Raw genomic sequence first — 26,744 nt, forward strand, 5'->3', positions numbered from 1 at the left:
GAATCATCCGCTTGTCTGAGAATCCATTCTGCACGGAAAAACATTCCAAAGACCACCTCGCTGGGGGCGGGGAGCGGCGTTTGCTCGGCGTGAAGAGGTCTCCGCACTGTAGCGGCCTCTCGCAGAGGGAGACAGGCAGACGCACGCTTAAGGTCAACATACTCGTTTTATTGAAAAATAAATTACAGGAAATGTGTTTATTTAAAAGGCAAACAAGAGGTTATCCTTAACCAAATGATCACATTCAAGAAAAAGCCTTTTTCCCCAGAAGCTTGGATTCCACACGCTCAGGCCGCGTTTCCCGCGCCTCCGAAACCGTCTGAAGAGACAAAACTGCGACTGCAGAGCGAGAACCTGAGCATTCTGTTACCATGCATCGAGTTTCAGTTTTTATCAAATAACAGCCACTGTCAACAAGTTATCTATAAAATGTGTACAAACTTGATTTAAATATATCTGAAATCACATGCCCTATTTTGTAATACATATACATAGAAAATGAGACTTTACAAGACTTGATTGGTGAGGCAAGACCGTTGCGGATGGAATCTACTTATTTGAACTTAAATGTAACGACGCCGTCTCTAGTGCTGCGCTGGATAAAACCGTAAAGAAAACCTATATTTTTGATTTCTGATTGAGCTGATATGAACTGTTTATTGCCATTGACAAGGGTTTAGGAAATGTCCCCTTCCATTTCTTTGTTGCCCGTCCTCACTTGTAATCTTTTAGTTTTTGTTTTTTTTGGGGGGGATCTAGGTCCTGCACTAACACGTTTTAGGGACTCGTAGAGATGTTCACACACTATGAACCAAGCAGCCGTACAGGGACGTACATACACCCCTGCACCAGGCTAGAGGGAAATAGTGTACAATAGGATCAGCTCCCGTGTGCTTGGTGAGTCCCGAGAAAGTCTTGACAAAGTGAGTGCCATAAATAAAGAGAAAATTAAATAAAATAAGCAAACCTCTGAAATGAAACGGCATCATTGCAGAGTTGAGGGAAAACCCGCCCGAGTTCCACCACAGCTCCCGTGGACTTTCCAAAGGCAGGGGGACGAGTGGACCGGAGCGGCCTGGTGCTCGTGTGGCGCTGGTGAACGGCAGTGAAGCAGCCTGTTCGGGGTGGCGGTCTCCTCTTGCCCCGGGGGGCCGGGCTCTACAAGCTCCTAGAAGGTGGCTCTCAACACCATGCAGAGGGCAGACACTCAACACCAAGCTCAAATAAAACACGCCAGTCCTCCTAAAAATAACATATCGCACGAGAGGCTCCAGCCTTCCTAGCGGCCTTTGCGGGTCTACGATCACAAAATATTATATTTAAAAAAAAAAAAAAAAAAAAAAAAGCGACGGACGTACCGGTTAAGGTGGTGACGAAACGCTTAGCCAAAAATTACAAAAGTACACCCTAGCCTACACTAGTGCCAAACGTCTTAAAAACTGAATTGAGAAAAATGATTATTGTAATCTCCCTGTAGTGCAATGTAGACACAATGAGTATCCATTGCCGTATTGCTTGCACTGGCCCATTTAGTTGAGAGCCGGCGTTCAGACCCGCTGCCTGACGACAGTTTGGCAATTAGATCCAACTAGTGTAACTGGCTTCATACAAGGCTCCCTGTGAGTTTACTTTCAACTCCATCGTTTCAGGAAGGTATTTGTTTAAAAAAAAACAAAAAAAAAAAAAAAAAAAAAAAAAAAAAAACCTAGTCTGCTCTGTAGTGTCTTTGAGACGGAAGACATGTTTGTTTTAGACTTTTTTCTGTGGAAATGTGGAAAAAGAAAAGCCACCTCGGGGGGGTTGTGTGTGTGTGCCGAGCTGTGTCAGTTATCCCTGAATTACCGCTCAATACTAAAGCTAACGCTATCAGTGTACTGCTGGGGTGTCGTCACGTGTGGTATTACAATTGCGATGCGCGGGGGCGCGGCTGCGTCGCAGCGCGTGTTCCTCTTAAGAAAAAACAGCTGGAGCGTGCAGGTGCAATCCGTGGCGACATGGCACGGTGAGACAAAACAATCCTTCAGCTCCTATTTTGGTTCGAGGCCCCACCATGGAGGCTCTGCCCCCCCCCCCAGCCCACCGGCAGGGCTCGCCACACCTCCTGCTGGCCACCGGCGGCGGGGGGGGGGGGGGTGGTGGTAGAGCGGAGCAGACAGGAAGCCTGAAGGTCCGTTACAGCAACGAGATTTTAAAAAAGCGAAAAAAAATAATAATAATAAAAAAAAAAAGGGGGGGGGGGGCTGGGGGGCAGGAGGCTGCAGCAAAGCATGATGGGGGACGGGAGGGGTCAGCTTTGGTTTAACAGTTCAACAGTCCCAGAACTCAAAAAATGGATGTAGCAGGTGAGACAATGGAGGCTAACGGGGGTGAAAGGAGAGCTTTAGGGGCGGGGGTCATTGTGTCTTTGATTTGGTTTCCAGCGCGGCTTGTTCCGTCAAACTGGCTTTGATGGAGTTTACCACCGTCTGCCTGACGTTATCTTCCATATAGCGCTCGCTGAGCGGCTTCAACACCTGCAGGAGAGGAGAGGAGGCGAGGAGGGGAGGAGGGGAGGAGAGAGGGGGAGAGGACTCGGCGTGAGAACCAAACACCAGGGCTCTGCTGGACTCTTCCAAATCAGCCAAAAAACAACAACTAAAACGCGGAGGAACTGAAAGTCAAAGGGTCCAGAGGGAGAACATGCTGACGACAGGAGATCATTCCAACTGTGTCACACAAGAACAATGACGACGACACCAAAAGTTTTACCAATTCCGCATTCCACAACTAAAAAAAAAAAAAAAAAAAATTTAAAGGAAAGGTAACCGGCACCAACTCACAGACACTGAACCCGACCCGGGTCCGTCCGGGACAGAGTGAGCAGCGCGAGGCGTTTCGAGCGCCGCGTCCTGGAGCCGCTCCGTGCGTCAAGAGAAATGCAGACCTCCACGCCGAGGAAAAGAGGGAGGTATATAAAAAATAAACAAACAAACAAAAGGTCCCGGTAGAAAGAAAGAAAGAGCGGTCGGAGCGGGGGAGGGCTAGTTGGTCTTCTTGTAGTTGTTGTTGAGGGGGGAGAACGCTCGGAGCCGCGACGCCGAGCGGAGGAGCAACGCCGGGCGAGCGAGACGACGCCCGAGCGGAGACAGCAGCTTGGACAGAACCTGGGGAGAGCGAGGGAGGCCGTGAGACAGGGAGAGACAGACAGCCGGACGGAGCCAGGGAGGAGGAAGGGAAAGCAAAACAAGGTAGAATGCAGGAGGAGAGGAGGAGAGTGGTGAAGTGTGCGCCAACAATTCCTCCACTTCCTGGAGGACGGTGGAGAGGTGGTTCACACCGTCAGTTTGAACTAAGTATTCTAGTGTGAAGACCGAAGGACGGACGGAGACCCGGCAGCGGTAAAAGGGCGGGGACGGTGTTGGGGTCATGAAGAGAACCAAAAAGAAAGAAAGAATTCGTTGGCGGAGATCTAGGGTGATAAACCCAAGAGACCAGAGGGGAAAAACAAAAACACGGGAGAAAATGGGAGTAAAAAGTAAATAAAAAATAAAAATAAAAATGGAGGAAGTCAGTGTCGTGTCAGTCCTCCTGGAGGGGTGGACACAGACCACGCACGCGCACACAGGGAAATACAGCGATCAGCCACAACATTAAAACCAGTGACCGGTGAGATGAATAACATGGATCATCGGGTTTCCGTGGCACCCATCTAGGGGTGGGATATATGAGGCAGCAAGTGAAGAGTCAGTTGTTGTAGTTGATGTGTTGGAAGCAGCGCAAGGATCTGAGCCACTTTGACAAGGAGCACATTGAGATGCTAGACGACTGCGTCAGAGCATCTCCAAAGCCACAGGTCTTGTGGGGTGTTCCCGCTAGGCAGTGGTTAGTACCTACCAAAAGTGGTCCAAGGAAGGACGACCGGTGAACCGATGACAGGGTCATGGGCGCCCAAGGCTGATTTATGCACGTGGGGAGTGAAGTCTAGCCCACCTGGTTCGATCCCACAGAAGAACTACTTCCGCAGAAATTGGTGAAAAAGTTAATGCTGCTATGATAGAAAGGTTTCACAACACACAGTGCATCACAGCTTGCTGCTTATAGGGCTGTGTAGCTGCAGACTGGTCAGAGTGTCCGTGCTGACCCCTGTCCACCACTGAAAGCACCTACAATGGACAGGTGAGCATCAGAACCAGACCATGGAGCAATGGAAGGTGGCCCGGTCTGATGAATCACGTTTTCTTCTACATCATGTGGATAGGTGGGGTTAGGGTCCGATGGAGCATCTGTGGGATGTGCTGGAACAACAAGCCCGATCCATGGGGGTCCCCACCTCGCAACTTCCAGGACTTAAAGGATCTGCTGCCAACGTCTCAGTGCCCAATACCACAGGACACCTTCAGAGGTCTTGTGGAGTCCATGCCTCCACCCGTGGAGGCATGAGGGGGAGCTACACAATATTAGTGGTGGTTTTAATGTTGTGGCTGACCAGTGACTACCATGTATTCAAAAAGATATTGTCATACCATAGTCACAATATCGCAACAATTTCTCAATATTTATCCAAATTATCAAAACTAAAAAGGTGGAAAAATGGAAAGATAATTTACGAAAGAAAGGACTTTGAAAGAAACAAAACCAAATAAGAATTGTTACCAACTTTTCACTGAACCATCCAATGTACATCAACCATTTAGATTCATTTGTGACTATGGTGTTATTTAATTTAAGTGAACCATTGTTGCATAGATTTATAGAGATGCATAGAGAAGTATTGCAATATATCAATTTTCAAATAAATTAAAAAACAATTGTACCAGGGAATCTTTTTTTTTCCCCCCTTAACCAAGCCCATTATATTCTTATATTTTCTTATGTGAGAAAATAAAACAAGACATTTTGGACATGCACACATCAACAACACACCCGCACACTTATCCTTATCCAGTTTTCCCAAATGTGGAAAAAACAAAACAAACAAACAAAACAAAAAATAAATAAAAACACATTGCTTTTGCTTTTATTTGGGTTAATATTGATGTTGGTAAAGGCAGCCGAGCGCCGCGGAGCGCTCTGGAGAGGACCACCCACCTGTTCCCACAGCGTCTCTGCCACCGCGTCTATCAGTGTCCCCACCTCGCGGAACTCTCCGGAGTACTTGACGTAGGCCCAGGTGCACAGTGCCAGCAGCGCCAGCCCCATGACCATGTTGGCCAGCGCTGCCAGTGTGCCGAGCCCCAGGAAGCCCGTCACGCCTGACACCACGTACGTGACGAACATAACGGCGAATAGCGTGGCGGGCGTGCGGGCTGCGTAGAAGATGTTCTTCCCGTCGTTGTGCTTGGTGAAGTTGGCGAAGGCCTCGTCCAGCTCCGCCTCCAGCCGGCTCTGGTAACGCTGGCAGAACTCCTCGCCGCCCATCTTCTTAACGGAGCGGAAGTGGCGCACCGAGCACTCGCGGAACTCTCCGTGGCAGCGCTCCAGGTCGGTCGGGGCGATGTAGGGCTTGTCCCCGCCGCAGATCTGAGGGGAGGGGGCGGGGTCAGGAGGGGTGGAGAGGTGGGGGTCAGTGCCTTCTCAGAGCACTTCTGATACAAGGTCACACTTTTGAGTCCCAGCGCTTGTCAAATAAACATTCAGTACGGTTCTCGATTAATCAACAGCACAGTACACCTCGCCGTTAAGAAACCTATCGATCAGCCTACCTGTTGATCTTACTCAGTTACTGTGTTACACAAAAAGCTGATGCACATTTGCCAAACTGGCAAACATTTAAAAAGTTAGCGTTGGACCCCGAGAGTAGTGCTGCATTTGGAGTCACTAGTACATTATATTTATTTTCTTTAATGACAATTGATGTAGCCCTTTGTATCGAATTTCCAACACTCATGATAGATATCAGTAATAATGATAATAATAACTGTAGCTATCCCTACCTGCTCCATGCTCTTGCTGTACATATCTTTGGCTCCGGCCACAGCAGTCAGATTGTTGGCTTCTGCTGTTGCCTGAGAAACGAGAAAGGACACAGCAAGAAGCCAAGAAGGTGTTAATGTTTGTGGATGGTGAAAGATTTAAAAATAAAAAATAAAATAGAAAAAAATTAATAAACCATTATCAATATGTATTCAAAATCATCCAAGTCATGAACAGACCTGTAGCATGGACTTGGGATGAGGCAGCTCCTCTCCTTGGTAGATCTTTATGTAGGCCTACAAAATAGAATGATTCAAACAAACAACAATTGTTTGTTAATCAATATTTCCACCTTTACACACATTATATGCTGACTGTAGCATAGTGGTATACAATGGGCAAAAAAGGCAATTAAATTACAATTATTGGTATGACTATTAACAGTCAAACTAAAATGTCATCATGATGGCCCGAGGGTGAGACAGACAGACAATGCAACCACACCTTGAAGTATTCCACGAGATCCCGGCAGGTGACTTTGTTGCCGCCGATCTCCTTCACCACCAGTTTGTCAGGGGCCAAGAGCAGAGGCACCAGCACTGCAAGCTCCTGCTTAAAGTCTCCATCGATGTCTGACAGAGCAAAAAAACAAAAAAAAACAAAAAAAACAAATAATAAAATAAAAATATCAGAGCGTCAAACAGACTACATATTTTTAGAATGTGACTCATTTTGCCTGAGAAAATGAGTCACCGTTTCAGTCAGTTTCGAAAAAATAATCCTGCTGTTGTATCAACCAGAATGTTGAGTTACAATGCCTTTAAATAAAATAGTTACAAGAAATTAAGAATGCCTTCAAGTCAAAATGAAGTTCTAATGCCTGGCTCATGCGGTAGCGTTGGCACTCCTCACCTCGGAGTCTGCCGTCAAAGTATGGGTTGGTGGCCACCTTGAGGCCGGGGTGCGGCAGGAGGAAGCAGCCGATGTTTGAGAAGCAGGAGTGGATGTGCTTTCTCACGTTCTGCAGCTCCTCGTGCTGGTTCTGCTTCACCTGCAGGAACGGGGAGCAGCCCGTCGTCACGGGTTCATCGTCAACGGTGAAGACAACAGCTGCGATGAGGTCACAAAACCACCGTGGAAGAGAGAGGGGGTTCTTCTTCTGGGCCTCCGCACGAGACGTCGTCGGCGGAAGCTCCTTACCTGCAGCCGCTTCTCCAGGAAGGTGTTTCCTCCTTCCAGGCCGTAGTAGTGCTCATAAGGATAACTCCAGTCGCGGATCAGGAACATCAGGGACTGAAGGCAGCGCAACAGGGACGCAGTGAGGATTTTTCATCTGATCAGATGTTATTTCAATGACGGGCAAGGAATGCCTCGGCAGGCGGTGAAACGCACGCGCCAAGTCAACTGAAACAAAAGAGTACCTGGAAAGGTTTCTGGTAGATCTCCTCCATCGCTAGGCGGCCGTACTCTGTGAACAGCTGCACAAAGAGGGCAACGTCAGAACATTTCTACAGACAATTATGGGGCAGGGGCGAAGAGGAAGTGATGCTGACCTGGAGGTGCTGGAGGTCGTCCTCCTGGATGTTCTGGGAGAGGTTGTACACCTGAAGGTTCCCGAAACAGAAGCGCATGAACATCACCCCGACGCAACGACGCCAAACGTGTGTATTGTCAAGGCAGGCGGTGCCGTGTGTACCTGCACAGAGCTGGTCATGGTGCTGAGGGCGAACACGGTGGCACAGTCTTTTATGGTGGACTGGCTGTCAAACGCCCCCTGGGTGTCAACCAGCAGCACTGCCACCTGGAGGAGCGCAGAAAAGGTTTTGATTTTTTTAAAAATGCAATCTGCGTTTGAGTTTAAGTCAATCGGTTTCATCTCTCCTTGGCAGCAGCAGTTCGTCCCTGTTTTTATACTTTTCAGTGGTTTTGTAGGTCTCCGTGTGTGATGTGAGAATCTGTTAATTCGCCTGGTACATTTACAGATGGGAGGAAGTTCTTCTGATGAGGTGTGGTGCACACCATTGAGCATAAACATTAAAGAACAGAAAGCTTAACACTACATACCGCTCTAAACACCTCCTACAGGAACACCTCAGTTACTTATACTTATAATAATATAACTGCTGTTTTATTAGCAGAATAAGTATATGTGTCGTACAGGTTTATATGGCTAGTGTACAAGAACTGTAGTAGTGCTAGTGTCTGCGCAGGAGCATAAAACCTGCTGATGTCGACCAGCCACGTCAGCACGCATCAACCTCCCATCAGTCTGATGACTCTGAACGACATGGCGAGGCCCACCTTGGTACCGTCGGGCTTGTCGATCACAAACACTTCATTCCAGACTTGGATGCCTGTGGTCTCCCTCTCACAGCCCCCCCTCCAGGTGAAGCCCGTCAGGGGCTCGTTGTCCCCGCCCATCCACGAGTCATTCTGCAGAAAACATTCATCAAGGAAACACGAGCAGGACGATCATTTGAAGCCAACAACACTGCGTAGCCAGAAACTTTCTCAGGTTGCTTGTTTAGTTTTGTTATGTAGTACCAACAAAAACATTCATCACTGTAAAGAGGCCAATAGTTCTCGTCCAAAACTTTCAACGAGACATTTTACATCACACACAGCAGGGTGATCCAGACTCTTACTGAGTACTTTTAGCTATCCTCCTTTCAGCAAAACACCTAAATCTAGTATTAGTAAATTGGCATTTTCACGGTTTAATATCATTCCAAATTTTCTAAAAATCTGCATGAATTATTAGGCACTTAGTTTGAGCTAAAAGGCCTGACAGTGACAGGAGACCCCACCCCACCACACCATTTGTCTTCTAGTAATGAAGACACACACACACACACACACAGTTTGTGAACAGTCTCAGAGTTAACCACTAACGCTGCAAACCAGCGATCGCAATTTGAAAATGTTGCAACAACCCTGAAAAGCAAATGATTGATTTGCAAGGCAAAGTATGCACGGCAAGCAAATCCCTGAGATTGAAACCAACACCACCTTGATTTCTACAGACATGTGGGGAGGAATCTTTAATGTCTGCTACAATTCAATTTTTCTCTTCCAAAGTTTTTTAGCATTTATGCAAGGGCTCCTTTATCTAAAATGTAATCGAAAGCAAACAATCACGACATATTACAATCCATTGCATCCATTAGAGCTGCCTGCAGAGCTGTAGCATGTCTCACTTAAACAAATGCACACACAGATATCTGCCAACAGCTGTGTGCAAAGGAACATTAACACATGCCAGTGTGGTTGCAGTGTGCGTGTATGTAATGTGATATTTGCTGCTTCTGCCTCCAGCTGCTGTTCGTATGTCTGAAGGGGTGGTTGTTGATTGTTCCACGTCTCAGCAAGATATCAACCAAACCATTGCTAAACCAATGGAAAGTCTCATAAATGTGTGTCACTATTCAGATGTACAATATCAAATAAAGAACAAAATCTATTTCTAAAGAAAACACATTCCTCTTGTGCCATTTATTTGTGCATGTTGATTGTACACACAAAGTAATAAAGACATGTCTTATGAATCTCTCCGTTTAGTAATGAGAACGTAACCGCGCCCATCAGGGATTTTTTTTTATTGTTAAGACATCTAACCTGCAACCAGAAAGTGGTGGACTGCAGGGAACCGAGAACAGCTGTGAAGAGTGTATGGCAGTTCCCTTCAATGCATGTGTCGCGCACACAGAGACAGGGAGCGAGACAGAGAGAGAGAGAGAGAGAGACAGAGAGACAGAGAGAGGGAGCTCACCTCGCAGTGCATGTAGCGCAGCATGAAATCCAAGAGGAAGGACTTGCCCTTACGGAAGGCCCCGGCCACGGACACCACCACCACATTCAGGTCCTTCACGTGATCCTGGAGCAGAATCTTCCCCAGCGCCACCTCGTCCAGCTCAAAGCTGTGCTCATCTTCGTTGGCCAGGACAATTTGAACAGGCTTGGCCTCATCCTTCTCCATCACAGCCTGGGAAAGGTTTGCTTATATTTAATAGCGGCTGTCCACTTGGGCTGATGATTAATCAAATTCAGACATACATCGCAATGTAATAGAACGCAATTTTCAAATCGCAATGCCGCGGTTAAATAAAAGCCTTTTTTTGTTTGTTTTGTTTTTATGTTACACAATCTAACTCCGCAGACCCGTGCAAAGAAGTTGCGGCTAGCTGTTATTTAAAACAAAATAAAAACATTTCTAGAATAATATTTTAATACATAAAAATACCTGCGACATTGTCTGCAGTATTCAAAACTGAATTTCCCATTAGACACATGAACACATGGCTTCGAGAGAGAGAGAGAGAGCGCCAATCTATAAAGATCCGTTTCCTGGTAGTGATCAATGATCTTTTAACTGAGTGATCAATGGCTGATCACCTGGTTTCCACTGGCAATTTTTTTCATTCATTATTTGTATTTAATTATATTACTGTATATAAGTAATAACCAGCTGCGTACCACTGCTATAGAATCATTTCTTGCTTGTGTTTAGATAATACAGAAGATAAGGAACTTAAAAAATAATAATAAATAAATACTTTCCACAAAAGCTTTCTCTGACATACGACTCATGTTTTATAAGTATGACAAGGGTTAAAAAACATAAGTTGTAAAATGCTTTGCTTCTGATTCATTAGCTTTGTATAAAAGACACATCATCACACCATTCTGAATGTGTTGGCTCAGTCTCCCATGGTGACAAGACTTGTACTTTACCTCCTCCTCAATTCCTTCATCCGGGGAGGGAGTGGGGTCTGCATTCGTAGCCCGATGCGAAGACTTGGTCTGGGGCAGCAGTATCCTCTTGCCAACCTCGTCGTCCTCCAGGCATTCTGGCTTGGCCAAGGGAGGTCTTCGTTTGTGATGAGACATCGGGACATCTTCTACACCACCCACACCTGTAAGGAAGAGTGCAGAGTACAGCGAAACCCGTTCGAAAAAGTAACTGTGTGGGTAGACAGCCTGGCCGATGAGGCCAAGTACTCTGACAGGGGCATCCATTGATGCCAATCACTCAATTTGTTCCAATGTTTCTTGTCAACTGCGCAGCCGAGCAGAGCAGTTGGCTAGTTCATAGAAATGTCCGGCTGGGTACGACCAAGTCCATAAAGTTGTTCTGTATAAGAACATTATGTTTGTCGGCACATCACAGAATCTCTGGCTTTCATGCTTGACCGGAATGACACATGAATAGATCCAGGATATATATATTTTTTAATTATTCTTGTTCCATTTATTTGTTTTATTTATTATTTTTGTAAAAAACAAATAATTAGATAGTGGTTATTTTATACATTTTTTTATGCACTAACCCCATTTGCCCTTCATTTCTTTTCACATGCTTGCAAAAGTGACAGTTTGTATGAACTGGACGTTATCTGTAGTGAAAACCTTTACGACCTGCCTCTTAACTGAAGAACCAGACGTGTGGCGGTTTTGGTGCACCGGAGGAGGGTGGATATATAAAACGGCAGCTCGGGCATGGCACCGAAACGTTAGTTGCGATTACATCCGGTAGATAACGATTGTATTGGAACTGGTGCCATAGTGGTACCGGCTTTCAGTACCCAACGCAAAGGGACGCTTCAAATATCCCACGCATGATCATGGTTTGAGTCACAGTGTGCATGGAGAACAGGGGCTATTCACAGACAGGTCCGTTGTCAGTGGTGTGTGTGTGTGTGTGTGTGTGTGAGAGAGAGCGAGGCAATCAATGCGCTGCATGCAGCTCTACAATGAAATAAGATTTTGGCTATTTTGATAGTTTAAAAAACAACCTTAAAAATACTTTAAAAAAAAAAAAAAAAGGTAAAAACCCTGCAAACCCTAGAATCACAATATACACATTGAACTGAGATTGATTTATCTAACGTTGATTCCGCAAAATCCATTTTTTTTTTAAATGCAAACGTTATTTCACTTGTTATCTTTTCCCCAAAAACGATTTTCAAAATTGTCACAATATTAAAGGTGGAGGAGAGCTCAGTGTGAAAGAGTCGTTACTACTCTGTATATTGCTGTCTTTTGTCTGTGGTAGATCCTGTCTTTTTATGAATACAAACACTGGATTTGAAACTATTTTTATTCCGCTTGATGTGAATTTTTTAAGCCACAAGGCCAAGGTTCACCGTCACCACATTGGATTGCATATTTTTCCCTATTGATAATGTAGAAGTAATAATTGTCTTTCCACACTTCGATGGGGCCCCAGAAAAGCATAAACTTTTTGTAGATGTAGGAGATGCATCCATTGAAAAGGCTGCAAGCTGGCTACAATTTCCCTCTGGTACTGCATTTTGATTTGGTTTAATGCCAAAATACTGACAGTGAAAGTGATATTTTGTTTACCCATGGAGTTGTCATTTGTGTTTGCGTCACAATTTGACAAATAATTATGTTAAAACCAATTTTATACAACGGCAACATGTCTGCGGTGGGCAACGTGATCGTAGGTCGCAATATTTTCAAATGACAACACTGTAATATCACTTTCATAGATCTCCCACAGCCCAGCGACACCTTGCAATAGAAATAAGAAATCCACCATGCATCAATGACATGTACAACACCCTATATGGGTCGTAATTTAATTGGGAATGATTCCAAGACTCCGTCCTGGGCTACATGTTGTTACCCACTCTGCTTAACCCATCTAGGTCAGGCTCAAAAATAGCTTTGCCCTGAAAAAACCACAAAGGGGGTAAAAGAAAGGACAAGACAAGACAAGAGTTTAGAATTACATTTCCCACTGTTCTTAGGCATTTTGGTCTTTCTGTGAAATACAAGCCCTTCAGACACAGGGTGGAGAGACTTTAGCTTCATGGTCCCTAAACACTGCAAGAGTCAAGTATTTACTTTGCAGGAGTTAGAACAAGTTAGAAGCAATCAATGAAAAATGATGGTCAATAGACAGCACTAGCGTGTGTTGGGAGCATAGTATTTGTTCCGTAGACTATGCTGCCATTAAGAACTTGTGAAAGTTAATTATGTGACAATCCAACAGCAGTGTCTCTAGGACTCTCATCCTCAAATACTTATCAGGAAATAAGTTTACACTATTGAGCACAAATGTGCTTCGTAAAAAGTTAATAGAGCAGGTAAAGAGTGAAAGGTGCCTCGAGAGTCTTCCCGTCTGCAAACATGTGCAGGCAACAAGCGTTTGCATACTCGTCTGCCAACATGCTTCTTGAGTAAGGTTAATGTGTACACTACGAAGCGATTTATCATCACGCAAGCCAGAATGGACAGGAAAGGAACATGACCTGGAGACTGAACTGTATTTTCGGCCAAAGAAAAAAGCTTTGGTTGAAATGCTCACCTTTCCATCTGTGAGCTTTTGAGTATGGCTCTTTGTTTTGGGTCCAGGCTGGACAGTTGCTCCACTAATTCTGATATTACGATCTACTGTATATTGTATAATGTTTATTTGTGCAGGTTCCAACAGCATCCAAATTTAGGATGAAGCTTCATTTTGTGTTTAACAATTTAGTGTAAAGGCTGTGTAACTACATGTCTGGATGTCACTTTCCACTTAGAGAGATAGGGCTGAGAAGAGCCTTCAACAGAAGTCCTTAGTGGTGTTCTTTTTACAAACTAGACTATTACATTATGTTTTGCCATTCAGTGGTAAAGTATGGTCATGTACTTAAGCCATTATTTTAGTGCAATACAATTTTCTAGCCTGAATTAAAAATGAATAATGAACGTAGATACTATAAAGTAAAAAAATAAATACAAAGAGTCACTGATGAAGTGAAGTCAAGTTCATGGAGTCAAGTCAAGGTGATAAGGGTACATTTCGTTATTTTTTTCCTTTAGATCATTTAAATCCACAACTGTAAATTGGTTTGTGCAAAACAGATTATGGTGCTGCGTGTTGGACAGGCGCTCCAGAAAGTTGTGATGATGGTGAATCCACTGTACACATAGGTATATACATTTAGCAGTGAGTTGTACGTAATCACGTGTGCTCAGCAAACAAATCAGACCTTTATCTTTGCCCTTTGTTGCAAAGCAGGTTCCCATCGTGGCCAGAGCTGGTGAAGTGGCTCTGCAGCCATAGAGAAGACTAACACAAAGACACGATTCTTTCTGGCTACCAAGGATTCTGTATTGCAGTGATGTGTAGGCCTGTGTGTGACAATAAGGATAGAATGGAGCTAGCATGTTAGGTATTTAGTGAAGTGCATTTAAACCAGTGGAAACCATTAGGTATCCTCAGGCCCACCACAGAGACACACACAAAAGTGGTACACAATTCCTCAGATGGCAGTAAGTGGGGCAGGGCTAAAACTGGCTGCCTTATTTCTCATCTTTTTGAAGAACTAAAAGCAGATGCTGACTGACCTACATGGTGTCTTCAAAAATGCATGAGGGCACATGTGCGCACACAAACAAGGTCACTGCAAGGAATTATACAAATAAAAAATAAAAACAACATGCATAGAGCATTAAAGGGATGTCCTGTATACTTAAATAGACCTACTATGTAAAGAACAGCTACAGTATTCAGCCTTGCATCACTCCAGTTCTAGTTTGGGTCTCCCTTTATGTTGGACAGCAAGATACTTCAAAACTGTGTTTCCAGGGACTATCAACTCCCAAGACAGACACTGCAGTTGAAGCTGATTGATAAGGGTCTTCTTGCTGTAACAGCTTTCTAAGTTTGGCAGAGCTCTGTAACTTAATTACAAATATGAAATATCTTGCTTTGGTTCTTGATAGAATATCAGTATTTTTGAAAACTGTCATGTAATGCTTAACACACGTCAGCATCTTGGGATCAAGGATTTGCATTGAAACGTATTGCCAAATGACTGAGTTGGCTAGTTTAAACATCTAATCGTATGGCATATATATCATATATACACGGCTGAGGAGAATGAGTTTGTCAAAGAGAGAAAGGGGGGCAACATGCTCTACTCCGATGCAGGCCAAAACACTTTGTGTACAGTTGCAAAACTAGCGGACAACATGTCCAAGCCAAGCATGGCAATTGCTTAACTGCACTAAGCGGAGAGATCGGAGTCTGTGCTCCAAGGACAAAGTGCAGATTAGAATGGCCTTGGGAGGTTGCTGTAGCTTTTGCCACACAGCCAACTGGCCTGCACAAAAATACATAAAGATTATTGTGATATGGTAGATTGATTGATCATATTTTTATGACAATATTTCTACTTAGAAAAGAGACAAATCGTCTCATTTTCCAATTTAACGATAAGAATTTGCTATGATTCCTTAACAGATAGATACTAAAACATTGCATTTGCAATGTTACCACAACCTTTATTCCAATAAAATGCCACTTCAGTGACATACACCAATTAAAGCAAAGTTCAATATGAAAACTAATTGAATGAAAGCCTGTGAATGAGATTCCTTCATAAAAACCTTATTTGGGGAAGGATTTATAACGCATTGATATCCATAAGAATTAGTGTGATATTGTTAGATACAGTGCACATTGAAGTGAAATCCAAAACATCTTCTGTGTTGGGTGGATTACAAGTGTTTTTGCCAGGTGTGCCACGAAGATTTCAAATTCCACTTAATAAAAACAACGGAATTCACATTCTGTGTCGCAGGATCATACTTGCAAGGCTAATTCATAGTAATTTGTCGGCTCCAGTTGCAACAAAGGCCGGGTTTTCACCCTGAAAGTGAGAACTATTAGCAGGCCGGGTCCGTCGTGTTTTCAGTGGTGAGCTTTGGGATTATTTCATCGTAAAGGGCGCCATAGCAGAAAAAAAACAAAAAAACAGTAAACAGTACTGGGATTCCATTCGACAACGACAATGGGGTTTTTGTTTTCTTGCCCCCACATCCACGTTCACCCTCACCTTCACTTCTCTCGTACGCATGCCTTCTCATTAATTGACGCCTTTTCCACCCCCGTGGGTCATTCGAGGCGGTGGGGATACTCCCCCCATTCGAGGACGAAACCTCGTTCTTGTCAGCGTTCCTCCGCGTTGGCAGTTGACTGACGACACCGGTTTTTTTTAATCAAATCCACCACGGCGGCCCGTCGCCTCTCTGCGCAAGCCGGACGTTGACAGGGGACCCGGTCGCGCCACCAACAACGTCAACGGAAGACGGAGGCGCAAAGTGCACGGAATGAAACGTGAACCTCACATGCGCCGGTGAAATCAATACGGGACGGATATCAAACGCGGGATCTTTTATTTATTTTTATTTTATTTTTTATTTTTTTGACGAAACCATCTCATGGATTACCACTTGAACCCAGCCCCTTAACGACACGGCAGTTTCAATTGCGTCCCGAGGTCCGAATCAGCACGTAAATTAGCTTCAGGTGGATCAGCGTGGCGGACTAATAATAGCGCGTTTAAAAATAACCCGAGCCAGGAGAGATGAGGAGCTTACGCCGCTTAAAATACACGTCGCGCTGGGTGGACCCCGACGTTGATTTAAAAAAAACAACAAAAAATTTAAAGCAATGAACACGAAGAGGAAGCGCTTCAAAAACAAAACATAACAACACACCACATAACGTAACGTTCCGCTCCGAGCTAACGGGCAAAAAAAAAAAAAAAAAAAAAAAAAAGCGGAGCGTCGCTCCCGCGGGGCAAACAAAAGACCGCGCGCCCGCCCGAACGCAACACTCGAAACCACCAAGATAAAAAAAAAATAATAATAATAATAACACATCACCGCCCGGGGAGCGGAGCGGAGGGTCGCGTCGCTCACCTTCGTCGAAGACATGGCTCTTACGGTTGGGTTCGAGGTGGATCCTGCTCCTCAGCCCGCTCACCTCCGCCATCTTGGTTCTGCTCTAGGCCAGCGTGGTGACGTCACGTCTTCGCGCCCGCTCGTCGCGGCCGGTCAGGTGCGCCGCGGGCTGAAAACACGCGTTAAATAATCTTTCCATATATATATATATGTATATATATATATTTAAATCATTCTAATTATTAATTTAAATGAATACCTTTTTATAGAAATCCAAATATGTTTTCTTTTTTTTTATCTATCTATCTATCTATCTATCTATCTATCTATCTATCTATCTATCTATCTATCTATCTGTCTCTCTGTCTCTCTGTCTGTCCGCCTGTTCTCTCTTCTCTCATTTTCGTTCGTGATATCCTAAGATAATATGAGATAACACTTTGTTATACAGAACCAGTGCAGTGCCGTTCGACGCGTGCCTGTGGCGACTCAGCGGCGGAGCACCGCGGCCCCGCCAGCCCCGGCCGCCGCCGCACAGAGCTGAGCGGCCATCCCCGTCTCATCGTCACGAAAAAGAATTTGTTGAATCGTGTCCCGGAGCATGGCGGTCCGACTTTTCGAGTGTTCCACATAATGAAATTCAAACCAATCGATTTGAATGAGTGGGGGGTGTATCAAAATTGAAAATGCACGAGTATAAATTTCGTTCTATCACAAAATAAAAGCAGGATCCTGGTTTCACTTTTTCTCTGAATGATCTATTCAATTTAAGATTGGGTGAGAACAGGGATAAAGTGTCCTGCTCTCACTATGAATTTCATTCATAGATACAATTTAACTGGATATAATAACAGTGTTTGCGCAGCCGTGTACCCAATGTACCCATCAGGCAGTGCGGTAAACATTTCCATGGTAAGAGCGAGCTCCACCAATCAGAGATGTCGCTGTTACGCTTATGAATATGGGTAGTGTCGTGCTTTGCCATGTCATTGTTTTTCTTAAAACAAGTTTTACATCATACAGACTTGTGTCTTCTACAGGAGCAAAAACTAATCATTATTTACATTGAATTATATTTACCGTTATTTATAAACATTTGAACACTAAACCTTAACTCTATAAATTACACAAACTCCAATTGTGCGCCATTTTGTAGTGCATATTGATGTAATCGCCTCAGGGGTAAAGTAGTTGGTATTATTAAAAACCTAAAAATGTAACAAATCTGTTGGTGAAAAACAACATGCATGTGTGACTGGCGTTCATTCTGCCTGGGAATGACATATGTATTTGCAAAGCCCCGATTAAATGTTTGGCCATTTTTCAGTGGCGCCCCTGTTGACACCACCACCCCTCTAAAAGTACATGTCCAGAGCTGTCCAAAACAGTTGACCTTATCTTGGTAGCTCTTTTAATTACTGAGAAATAGGGCTTCAAGGTGACCTCTGGTGAGGGTTCAAAGGTCAATATCTCAGTTTAGGGTCCACTGAAAACTCTCAAACTTATGTATGTTAACCTACAAGACGAGCCCTTTCCAAATGTGTTAGGTTTTTTTCTACGACCATGTAAAAAAATGTTGTTCTTTTGCAGACAATCGAAGGACATACAGACAGACAAGAGATTCCTTCCTTTATAGGCAGATATAGAACAGAATAAAAACTACAACTATACACCTAATTAAGTGAATAATCATAACTATTTGGCAGTTTATGATAGAGCCAGGGTCTTATTGGGAGATATTGCATTTGCCCATAGGGTGTCCATTAAAACACGGGTGGATGCATCTGTGTACGTATGCACATACGTACGCATACTTCTTTCGGCGTAATCCGATGGCAGTTTGGTGTTGGGATGGAACCTGCCATCCTGTACGCTTTATAGGGGGAGTTGTGATGTCACAAAACCATCACATGATGACGCTCGTAATGGCTGCGGCAACCAGGGGCGGGTCCATGCCAGGGAATTCCCCATAACCCAATATCTCTGATCGGCATTAATAATTTGAGGTATAAAGCTGTCGCTCGGTCCTGGGTATTCAGATATTCATTATGATTCTCATGATCACGATCATCATCGTCATCGTCGTCGTCATCATTACCGTTAATCTCCTTCCTCATTATAATTTCCACAGGCAGTAGTTAGCCTACAGTATGATAAGATCAAGGCATCTCAGGCCAATGATTCTAAGGAATGTGGGAGGAAATCTGTTGTTTTTTCTTAATAGACTGTGTCTGGAATGTCAGCATTTTGTCTTATTTTATATCGTTTGTCCATTGTTCTATTTTATTCTATTCAATTCTATTCTATTCTATTCCATCCATAGGGTTTTTGGTGAACAAATAATGATGTTGTATTGTGTTATCAAAAAACATTTAAAGAATATAAAACTTCTGCAATTGACTTTCTTTTGGCAGGTTACCCTCTACAGCCCGTAGAGGAGCTGCTTCAACATGGAGGGTACGAGGCTGTCTCGCCAAGGCGCGGTTCACTTAAGGTCCCAGCCTATATATATATCTCGTCCACATTTGCAAGCCCCGGCTCGGTACGCCGGCACGTTTCGAGAAAGGTTATTTTCGAAAGTGTCCCGTAACGGTCTTTGTCGGCCTCCGTGCATACATGTGTGACAATGTGAGAACGTGTGCGAGATGAGAGGTGTCTCCTGCTCTCAGCCGGAGCGCCGCTTTCTCCCCTCCTTTAAAACTTTATGGTGTTTGACCGCTCCCTCCGCCGTTGTCCTGCCTGACAGTTGATCTGAAGATACGCATGATACCTGAGTGGAAGGAGGGCATGTGCTGGGAGGCTTTTTTGTCTGTTATACCCGTCGAGCCCCCCGTGGGAACTGGAGGAAAAAAAGTTTGGTTTCAGGGTGGTTCAGAGTCTTTGTCGAGAAGCAGGTTTTTAAAACAGGTTTAAAAAAACCCCATTGCATTTTGCACGAAGACTGAGAGTGAAAGGTAGTAGAGTTTCTCAACTCACTTACCTAAAATATCCTCAAGAAGATACACTTTTATGATCTTACAATCGACTGGAATATGAGATGCTCTAAATAGTTTTCAAACACTGGGGCTGAATGCTTATCTGCAAATCTGCCTTTTTTCATTCACAAGCAAGATCTTGCAAGGCCGAACATATTTTTTTTTTTGTTTTTGTGCTTTTGTATACGGTTTTAAAGTGTTGTCTCTCTAGTTGCCTGGTTGTATTTTCTCTGGTTATCTGAGCGTACGTTATTTATTCTGCGGTCATTAAATCCTTTTCTTTTTTTTTTTAATTCTGCCATTGTCATGGAGAAGAAAGAAAGAAAATGACCAATGGTACCGTAACACCTTTTCCAACTTCCTAGCCCAAATGGCACACGGGCGCGCACACACACACACACGCACGCACACACACACACACACACACACACACACACACACACACACACGCACGCATAGAGGCATGCGCGTTGTGTAAGAGGTAGATCTAAGTGGGATTCAGGGCTGTCTCTAAATAGCCCCACATGCAGGCCAACCAGCTTTACTGCCCCTTGTGGACGGACGGTGATTGGACATCCAGACGGTTCTGGATCAACACCCTCCCTCCCCCTCCACGTCTGGGGGGGGCTACCCTGCATATCCATTGGGTCCTACGCCATCCTAGGATTATATCTGACATTTAGAAATTTAGAGCACTCGGAGGGACTCTCTGGAGGGTTGGCGCTTCGACTGAGCTTCGACACAACTTTATTTTTCCTTGGGATGGCCAGCAGGTCGCCACATCGGGGGATCGCCGGCATGGACCCGTAAATGTTTGGTCGGCATTTTTCGAGTCCAAAGTCGGCTCGGAAGTCTCGACCGGTGAAAAAATGCCACAGAAAGTCCCGCAACCATCTCGCGTGAATTTTAGACTAAATCACACTTTTAATCTGGACAAACTGAAATGGTCAGAGTTTAAAGTAATCTCAGATTTGCCTTACAGTAGTCTTGGTTTAAAAATAAATCTGATTTCCAGATGGAAGATTAAAGCCAATCTAGGCCTAAGTAACACTTTAAATTAAACATGGTTAGGCTTAATAGGCTTTGAATTCTGGATTCATTTAAATCGCATTAACTTAGTCCTGATTTAGATTGAACCCTGTCTGCAAAACCGCCCCTATACTGTTGGTCCTTTAATCCTTAAAATCGACCTGTCTGTCTTTGAGAAGCGTTCTCCCAGGTTTAAGGTTTTGTACGTCCGACACTACATCCATGGTAGACAATACAATGCTATTTTAAATTTAGTTATCAGCTCATCATTGTATAATGTCATCGAATGTTTGTGTGTCAAACAAACACACACACACACACACACACACACACACACACACACACACACACACACACACACTCATATCACATATAAATATATATATATATAATGTAATGAGGACCCCATCATTATCCAGATTTGATATTTTGAGCACTTTTGGGTGATTCAAAAAAATAAAAGACCATTACATTCACCATCACCATCAATGTACGGTATGCTCAACTTTTCGTTGAGAAGTATCAAGTAAAAAAATTTTAATTTTACTTTTGTAATTCTGACTTTTTTATTTCATATTGCTATTTTTATGCTTCCCACTGTCACTGCCCTTTCCAGGACAACCATATAAACATGAAAAAATTTTACTTATTTTATTCGGCATATTGTTATACAATTAGTGAAATCTGTGTGTAAGCGTGCGTGTGTTTTCCTGAGTGTGTGTTTTCCTGAGTGTGGCTCCGCCCACAATTGTTTCCACAGCAACCGAATAAACATTTAATTTAATATTTTATTTGGTTTACTGGTTGACTAGTACGTCATATTCCTTTTTAACTGCTATGTGCTCCAGTCTAACTTCTCGTTTCCAGGTCAACCACATACATTTTTAAAGTGTATTGTTTGTTACATATGTGGAGGTAATATATAAGATCAGAAAAAATGTAAAATTGTAAGTTAATATACACTTTTGAGTGAGATTGAACTGTTATTCAAGAAATATCAAATAAGGATATATATATTTTAATTGATCAGAACTCCTTTTTGGCCATTATGTCCTCCATATGATTAATTCAGAGAGATTTCATATGCTCTTTGATTGACGTGCTCTAACAGCTCTACACGTTTCCAGGGCAACCATATCAACAATTTTCTTGAAGCTTGTTATTTGTCACCGTTCAACATGAAGGTAATGTGGTTTTTTTTGGGCGGTGGGGTTTTTTTTTTTTTTTTCAGCTCGGGCCATTCAGTCTTCATTTGACCAGAGGAACAAACAGCAAGATCGCTGAAAAACTTACCCTGCTCTGGAAAGACACAGCCATCCAACAACAATGAATCAACGCATTGAATCAACTATGGGCGACTGTCCATGTAAGGCACCATTTGGAAGGGATGAATGTTATTTAGATATAACATATGTATATTTGTTATAACATATATATATTTTTTTATTAAATTTTTGAATGTATACGTGTACTGAGGATACTAGGTGTTCTGAGAATAAACATTAATATTAGACCTACATATAATTGCCCTTTTATTTGCATGACCAAAACCGAATTCAAGCAATGACATTTTTGGTGACCTGTTGCTGTTTCATCTTTCATCCCCGCAGCATGCATGCAAAACGCCCGAGGACGCAACATTTTAAGAACTGATGATTGTGAAGACGTTCTCCGTGCTTCCTCTCTGCTGTCCCCACCACCACCCAGACGCAATGTCACAGTGGGCTCCACCTTCACATCTGGGCCCGGAAGTGTCAATATGTGGGACCCGTTTTTCATCACCTCTGCGGCGGAGAGGCCCACCCACCCGACTCCATCCAACAACATTGGTAATGCTTCCTACAGTGCGCCCTTTGAGGATGCCTGGATCATAAAGCTGCTTTGTCAGGGTCTCCCCGGCTATGGTGATGACTCATTGAAGCGAGTACGGGGCCAGAGCTATGCCTATGCTCCCCCATCCTCTGGATCTGGATTCGAAGACGCCGGTCCCTCGCATTCTCTGTGTGAAGCGGATGTATGGCAACCACTGATCACGGCTGGTTCTAAGCTGTATCGGGCCCTCCTGGACTCTGAGAATCAGGAGCTTGAGGACAGAAACGTCAGTGATTCTGCATTAAACACCACTGGATTTGAATCTGACTGCTCCCCTCCTTGTGGGGGAAGTCCCTGGCTGGAACACTTCGACACTTCGGAGCCACAGATCAGAGCCGACACAACTAAGCTAGATTTGGAACGAGAGGACCTTGCTGAAATGGCCTCCTCTCCTCTCCGATCAGATGCCGATGGTTTTCAAGTTCAGCTACCTCTGGATTTTGAAATGGACAAAGACCAAGAGGAGCATGCGAGAAATAAGGTGGAAATGATCGGCTCCCTCTCAAGTATCAGGCTCAGTGCTGGGTGTCCCACCTCTGGAGTCCCAGAGGAGGCGAACCATGTGAGTGACGCTGCTACACTAAGCCTGATGACCCCACTCTGGCTCCTGCTGCTCCTGCTGCTCCTGCTGCACATCGAGTGACTAAGTTTATTTTTGCTCATCAGGCAATGATTCTGTCCACTTTCTGCTCAACTTAGATGCGGAATATTCCTGTGATGAATATTACTTATGTCTTTGCAGGTGATAAGGTGAACCAATTAGGTGCAGACGCAGTCCTGCCACCACCACCAAGCAGAGCAAAGCCACCAGGATTCGGACATCAGTGTCTTTTTAATGTCCCTTTTATGATATATGATATGAAATAGTTTCTTCAAACATTTCCCCCATAAAAATGATTGAATGTTTTTGAAAATAATCATAATTGCTTTTGAAAATATGAATACAATAATTCAACAATTAGAAATGGGAAAAGTTGATTTGATTAAATTAGCTGTGGGTTAAACTCAAATTCCCATGAAATGCTTAAACGACTGGACTGGTTAATGACTGGAGTTTATAGGGGTTTTTGTGTGCAATCTTTTTTACATGATTTTGACATTTTAACACAACCTTACTTTAAATACTGCCAGAAAAGTGTGCCAAATAATTTATACTAATAAAGAGAACAGCACAGCACAACAACCTATCAAGGAATCAAGGTACTGTCTCCTCTTTCTATAACCACATGGTGGCAGCACTTGGACTGGATATAAAAAAAGGGAACCTACTTGCACTGGACCATCTCCTAAGAATACACCTGGAACCTACTTGCACTAACCCATCTCTTCAGACTACACCTGGACCCTACTTGTACTGACCTGTCTACCCCATGAGGTCTTTGTTTTTTATTCCTCAAAGATGTTTAGCTGGCTGTGACTGTGATATATGGTGGTTTGATACTACCGACAAATTGTACTTATTTTAAGTTGCAAAAGTGTCCAAAGCTTAATCTAGAAGTTTAGAGCCGGAATGTAATATGATCTTTCCTTCATAAAATACAGTCCCCTGTACACAAACGGGTTAACTTAGTTCAGTTAATAGTTCAATGAATTGCTTAAATTCTTTCCATTTTTTAATTTGTTTTTTATTAAGCTGTTTTCAATGGTTCAGGTGAGGCAGGAATGTTCTCACAGCCCTGTGGATTTCTTTTTGCTGAGTTCCAATATCAATAGTCCACTTTACCCTCTTTGGTGTTGAGCTTCTTGAACTATTCAGGAACTGGAAGGGTGTAGTCACAGGCTGCTGAAGGCTACTTTCTAGTACTCTTCTCCCTCCTCCTCATCTCCAACGCTGTCTGTGCCCACCTCTTCGTAATCCTTTTCCAGGGCGGCCATGTCTTCTCTGGCCTCAGAGAACTCTCCCTCCTCCATGCCCTCACCGACGTACCAGTGGACGAAGGCCCTCTTGGCGTACATCAGGTCAAACTTGTGGTCGAGACGAGCCCAGGCCTCGGCGATGGCCGTGGTGTTGCTCAGCATGCAGACGGCCCTCTGGACCTTGGCCAGGTCTCCTCCGGGAACCACGGTGGGGGGCTGGTAGTTGATGCCCACCTTGAAGCCCGTGGGACACCAGTCCACAAACTGGATGGTGCGTTTGGTCTTGATGGTGGCGATGGCAGAGTTGACGTCTTTGGGAACCACATCGCCGCGGTACAGCAGGCAGCAGGCCATGTACTTGCCGTGGCGTGGGTCGCATTTCACCATCTGATTGGCTGGTTCAAAGCAGGCGTTTGTGATGTCGGCCACTGTCAGCTGCTCATGGTAGGCCTTCTCAGCGGAAATGACCGGGGCGTAGGTGACCAGGGGGAAGTGGATTCGTGGGTAGGGCACCAGGTTGGTCTGGAACTCCGTCAGGTCCACATTCAAGGCGCCATCGAAGCGCAGCGAGGCAGTGATGGAGGAGACGATCTGACCGATCAGCCTGTTGAGGTTGGTGTAAGAGGGACGCTCGATGTCTAGGTTCCTGCGGCAGATGTCGTAGATGGCCTCGTTGTCCACCATGAAGGCACAGTCCGAGTGCTCCAGGGTGGTGTGGGTGGTCAGGATGGAGTTGTAGGGCTCCACCACAGCCGTGGACACCTGGGGAGCAGGGTACACGGCAAACTCCAACTTGGACTTCTTTCCGTAGTCCACAGAGAGGCGCTCCATCAGCAGAGAGGTAAAGCCGGAGCCGGTCCCTCCACCGAAGGAGTGGAAGATGAGGAAACCTTGGAGCCCGGTGCACTGGTCAGCCTGGGGAGGGTGCAATCAGGAGGCCATGTCACAAGGTTTTCACTTTCATAGGTTGAAAATATTTCTGTCAGAAATCTGGTTAGTTCAGCGGTGGGTTGTGTGAAGACATGACCACTGGACCAGTTGTGCTGCTTACCAGTTTGCGGGTCCTGTCGAGCACCAAGTCGATGATTTCCTTGCCGATGGTGTAGTGACCTCTGGCATAGTTGTTGGCCGCGTCTTCCTTCCCTGTGATCAGCTGCTCAGGGTGGAACAGCTGGCGATAGGCTCCTGTACGCACCTCATCTGGAAGAAATAAGGATTTGTTTCATTTTATTATGTGATTCTTTGTATATTATGAACTCTTACTTCATATTCTGATTAGGCTCGTTCGGGAAAAATATTTTTCTTATGTCGTTATCTTTCTTACCTATGACTGTAGGTTCCAGGTCAACAAAGACAGCCCTGGGAACATGTTTTCCAGCTCCAGTCTCACTGAAAAACGTATTGAAGGAGTCGTCTCCCCCTCCGATGGTCTTGTCGCTGGGCATCTGCCCATCAGGCTGGATGCCGTGCTCCAAGCAGTAGAGCTCCCAGCATGCATTGCCCATTTGGGCACCAGCCTGACCAACGTGCATGGAGATACACTCACGCTGCGCACCAAAAAAAAAATATTTTATTGACTCAACTCCCCCAACTGCTCAAAATCACTTGCATTTTTTTGTAATTTCATAGCACATGTCAACTGCACATGTCGCTGCCAACACAAAGTAAACCAGGTATTTTTACTAAACATGGGGCTAGTTCTGATCTGTCCTGGTGAGACAACTCTACATTTATCATTGTTAAGTTATTCTTGTCAATCCTCTGATTCCAATACGGAACAGCCAGAACGTTGAAAAGGTTTCAAATGTACCAGTCATTTTGTGGAATTGGGGGCAGTGGATATGGAATATAAGAGTTTTGTCTGTAAATTACTCATTTGAGTACATGGTTCAGGATACACTATAGACTCCAGCTCCTTTTAGAAATATACATAAACCAAGCCCACCATGTGTCACATAGGCAACAGGTTTCATGCAAATAATGTGCTTTGAGCATACTTTTAGGGTGGAGGGCATCAAAGTCATGTGCAATGTGCTTACACATGACTGTGATACTGTCCACGAGACAATGGTAGGTATTGGGTAGAAACAGGGAAAGGTTAGGGTTACGAACTAGAAAATTCTTTGAACTGTTGTCATAACAGTTTCCTTTTCATCAGATAGCAACGCAAGTGCTTAAGTGCTGCCGGACATTCTGCACTTATTCTTAACCGTATTGGCCGGTTCTTGAGGCAAAATGAAACACAACTGGATGAACAACTTTTTTTTGCAGAAACTTACCATTTTTACAGTATTTCAAGAACTAAATTATAGTTAGTTCCAAGCGGCAACCAATCTTTAGAAGGGAGAAAACTACAAACGGGACAGAGAAAGGAATTTCAAATTTCAAAACGAAAAATATACCAAAAATATACAC

The 26,744-nt window shown here is 44.2% G+C and overlaps 2 protein-coding genes across 2 annotated transcripts; both read right to left on the minus strand.

The window, feature by feature from the left end:
* Positions 1–147: 147 nt before the first annotated feature.
* Positions 148–16,692, minus strand: LOC307242702 (atlastin-2-like). The gene is made up of 14 exons (XM_080017247.1): positions 16,615–16,692; positions 10,624–10,805; positions 9,662–9,874; positions 8,194–8,325; positions 7,589–7,693; positions 7,446–7,496; positions 7,314–7,370; positions 7,093–7,185; positions 6,805–6,943; positions 6,397–6,524; positions 6,132–6,188; positions 5,913–5,984; positions 5,068–5,499; positions 148–2,513 (listed from the first exon to the last, which is right to left on the minus strand). Exons 1-14 carry the CDS (start codon positions 16,685–16,687, stop codon positions 2,394–2,396), a joined length of 1,854 nt encoding a protein of 617 aa, XP_079873373.1. The 5' UTR covers positions 16,688–16,692; the 3' UTR covers positions 148–2,393.
* A 7,577-nt stretch (positions 16,693–24,269) lies between these two features.
* LOC307242331 (tubulin alpha chain-like) lies at positions 24,270–25,834 on the minus strand (the record flags this gene model as incomplete). The annotated part of the gene is made up of 3 exons (XM_080016752.1): positions 24,270–25,244; positions 25,381–25,529; positions 25,654–25,834. 3 exons carry the CDS (start codon positions 25,832–25,834, stop codon positions 24,270–24,272), a joined length of 1,305 nt encoding a protein of 434 aa, XP_079872878.1.
* Between the last annotated feature and the right edge of the window lie 910 nt (positions 25,835–26,744).

This window comes from Zeus faber (genome assembly GCF_960531495.2).
Source record: "Zeus faber genome assembly, chromosome: 16".
Taxonomy (NCBI): Eukaryota; Metazoa; Chordata; class Actinopteri; order Zeiformes; family Zeidae; genus Zeus; species Zeus faber.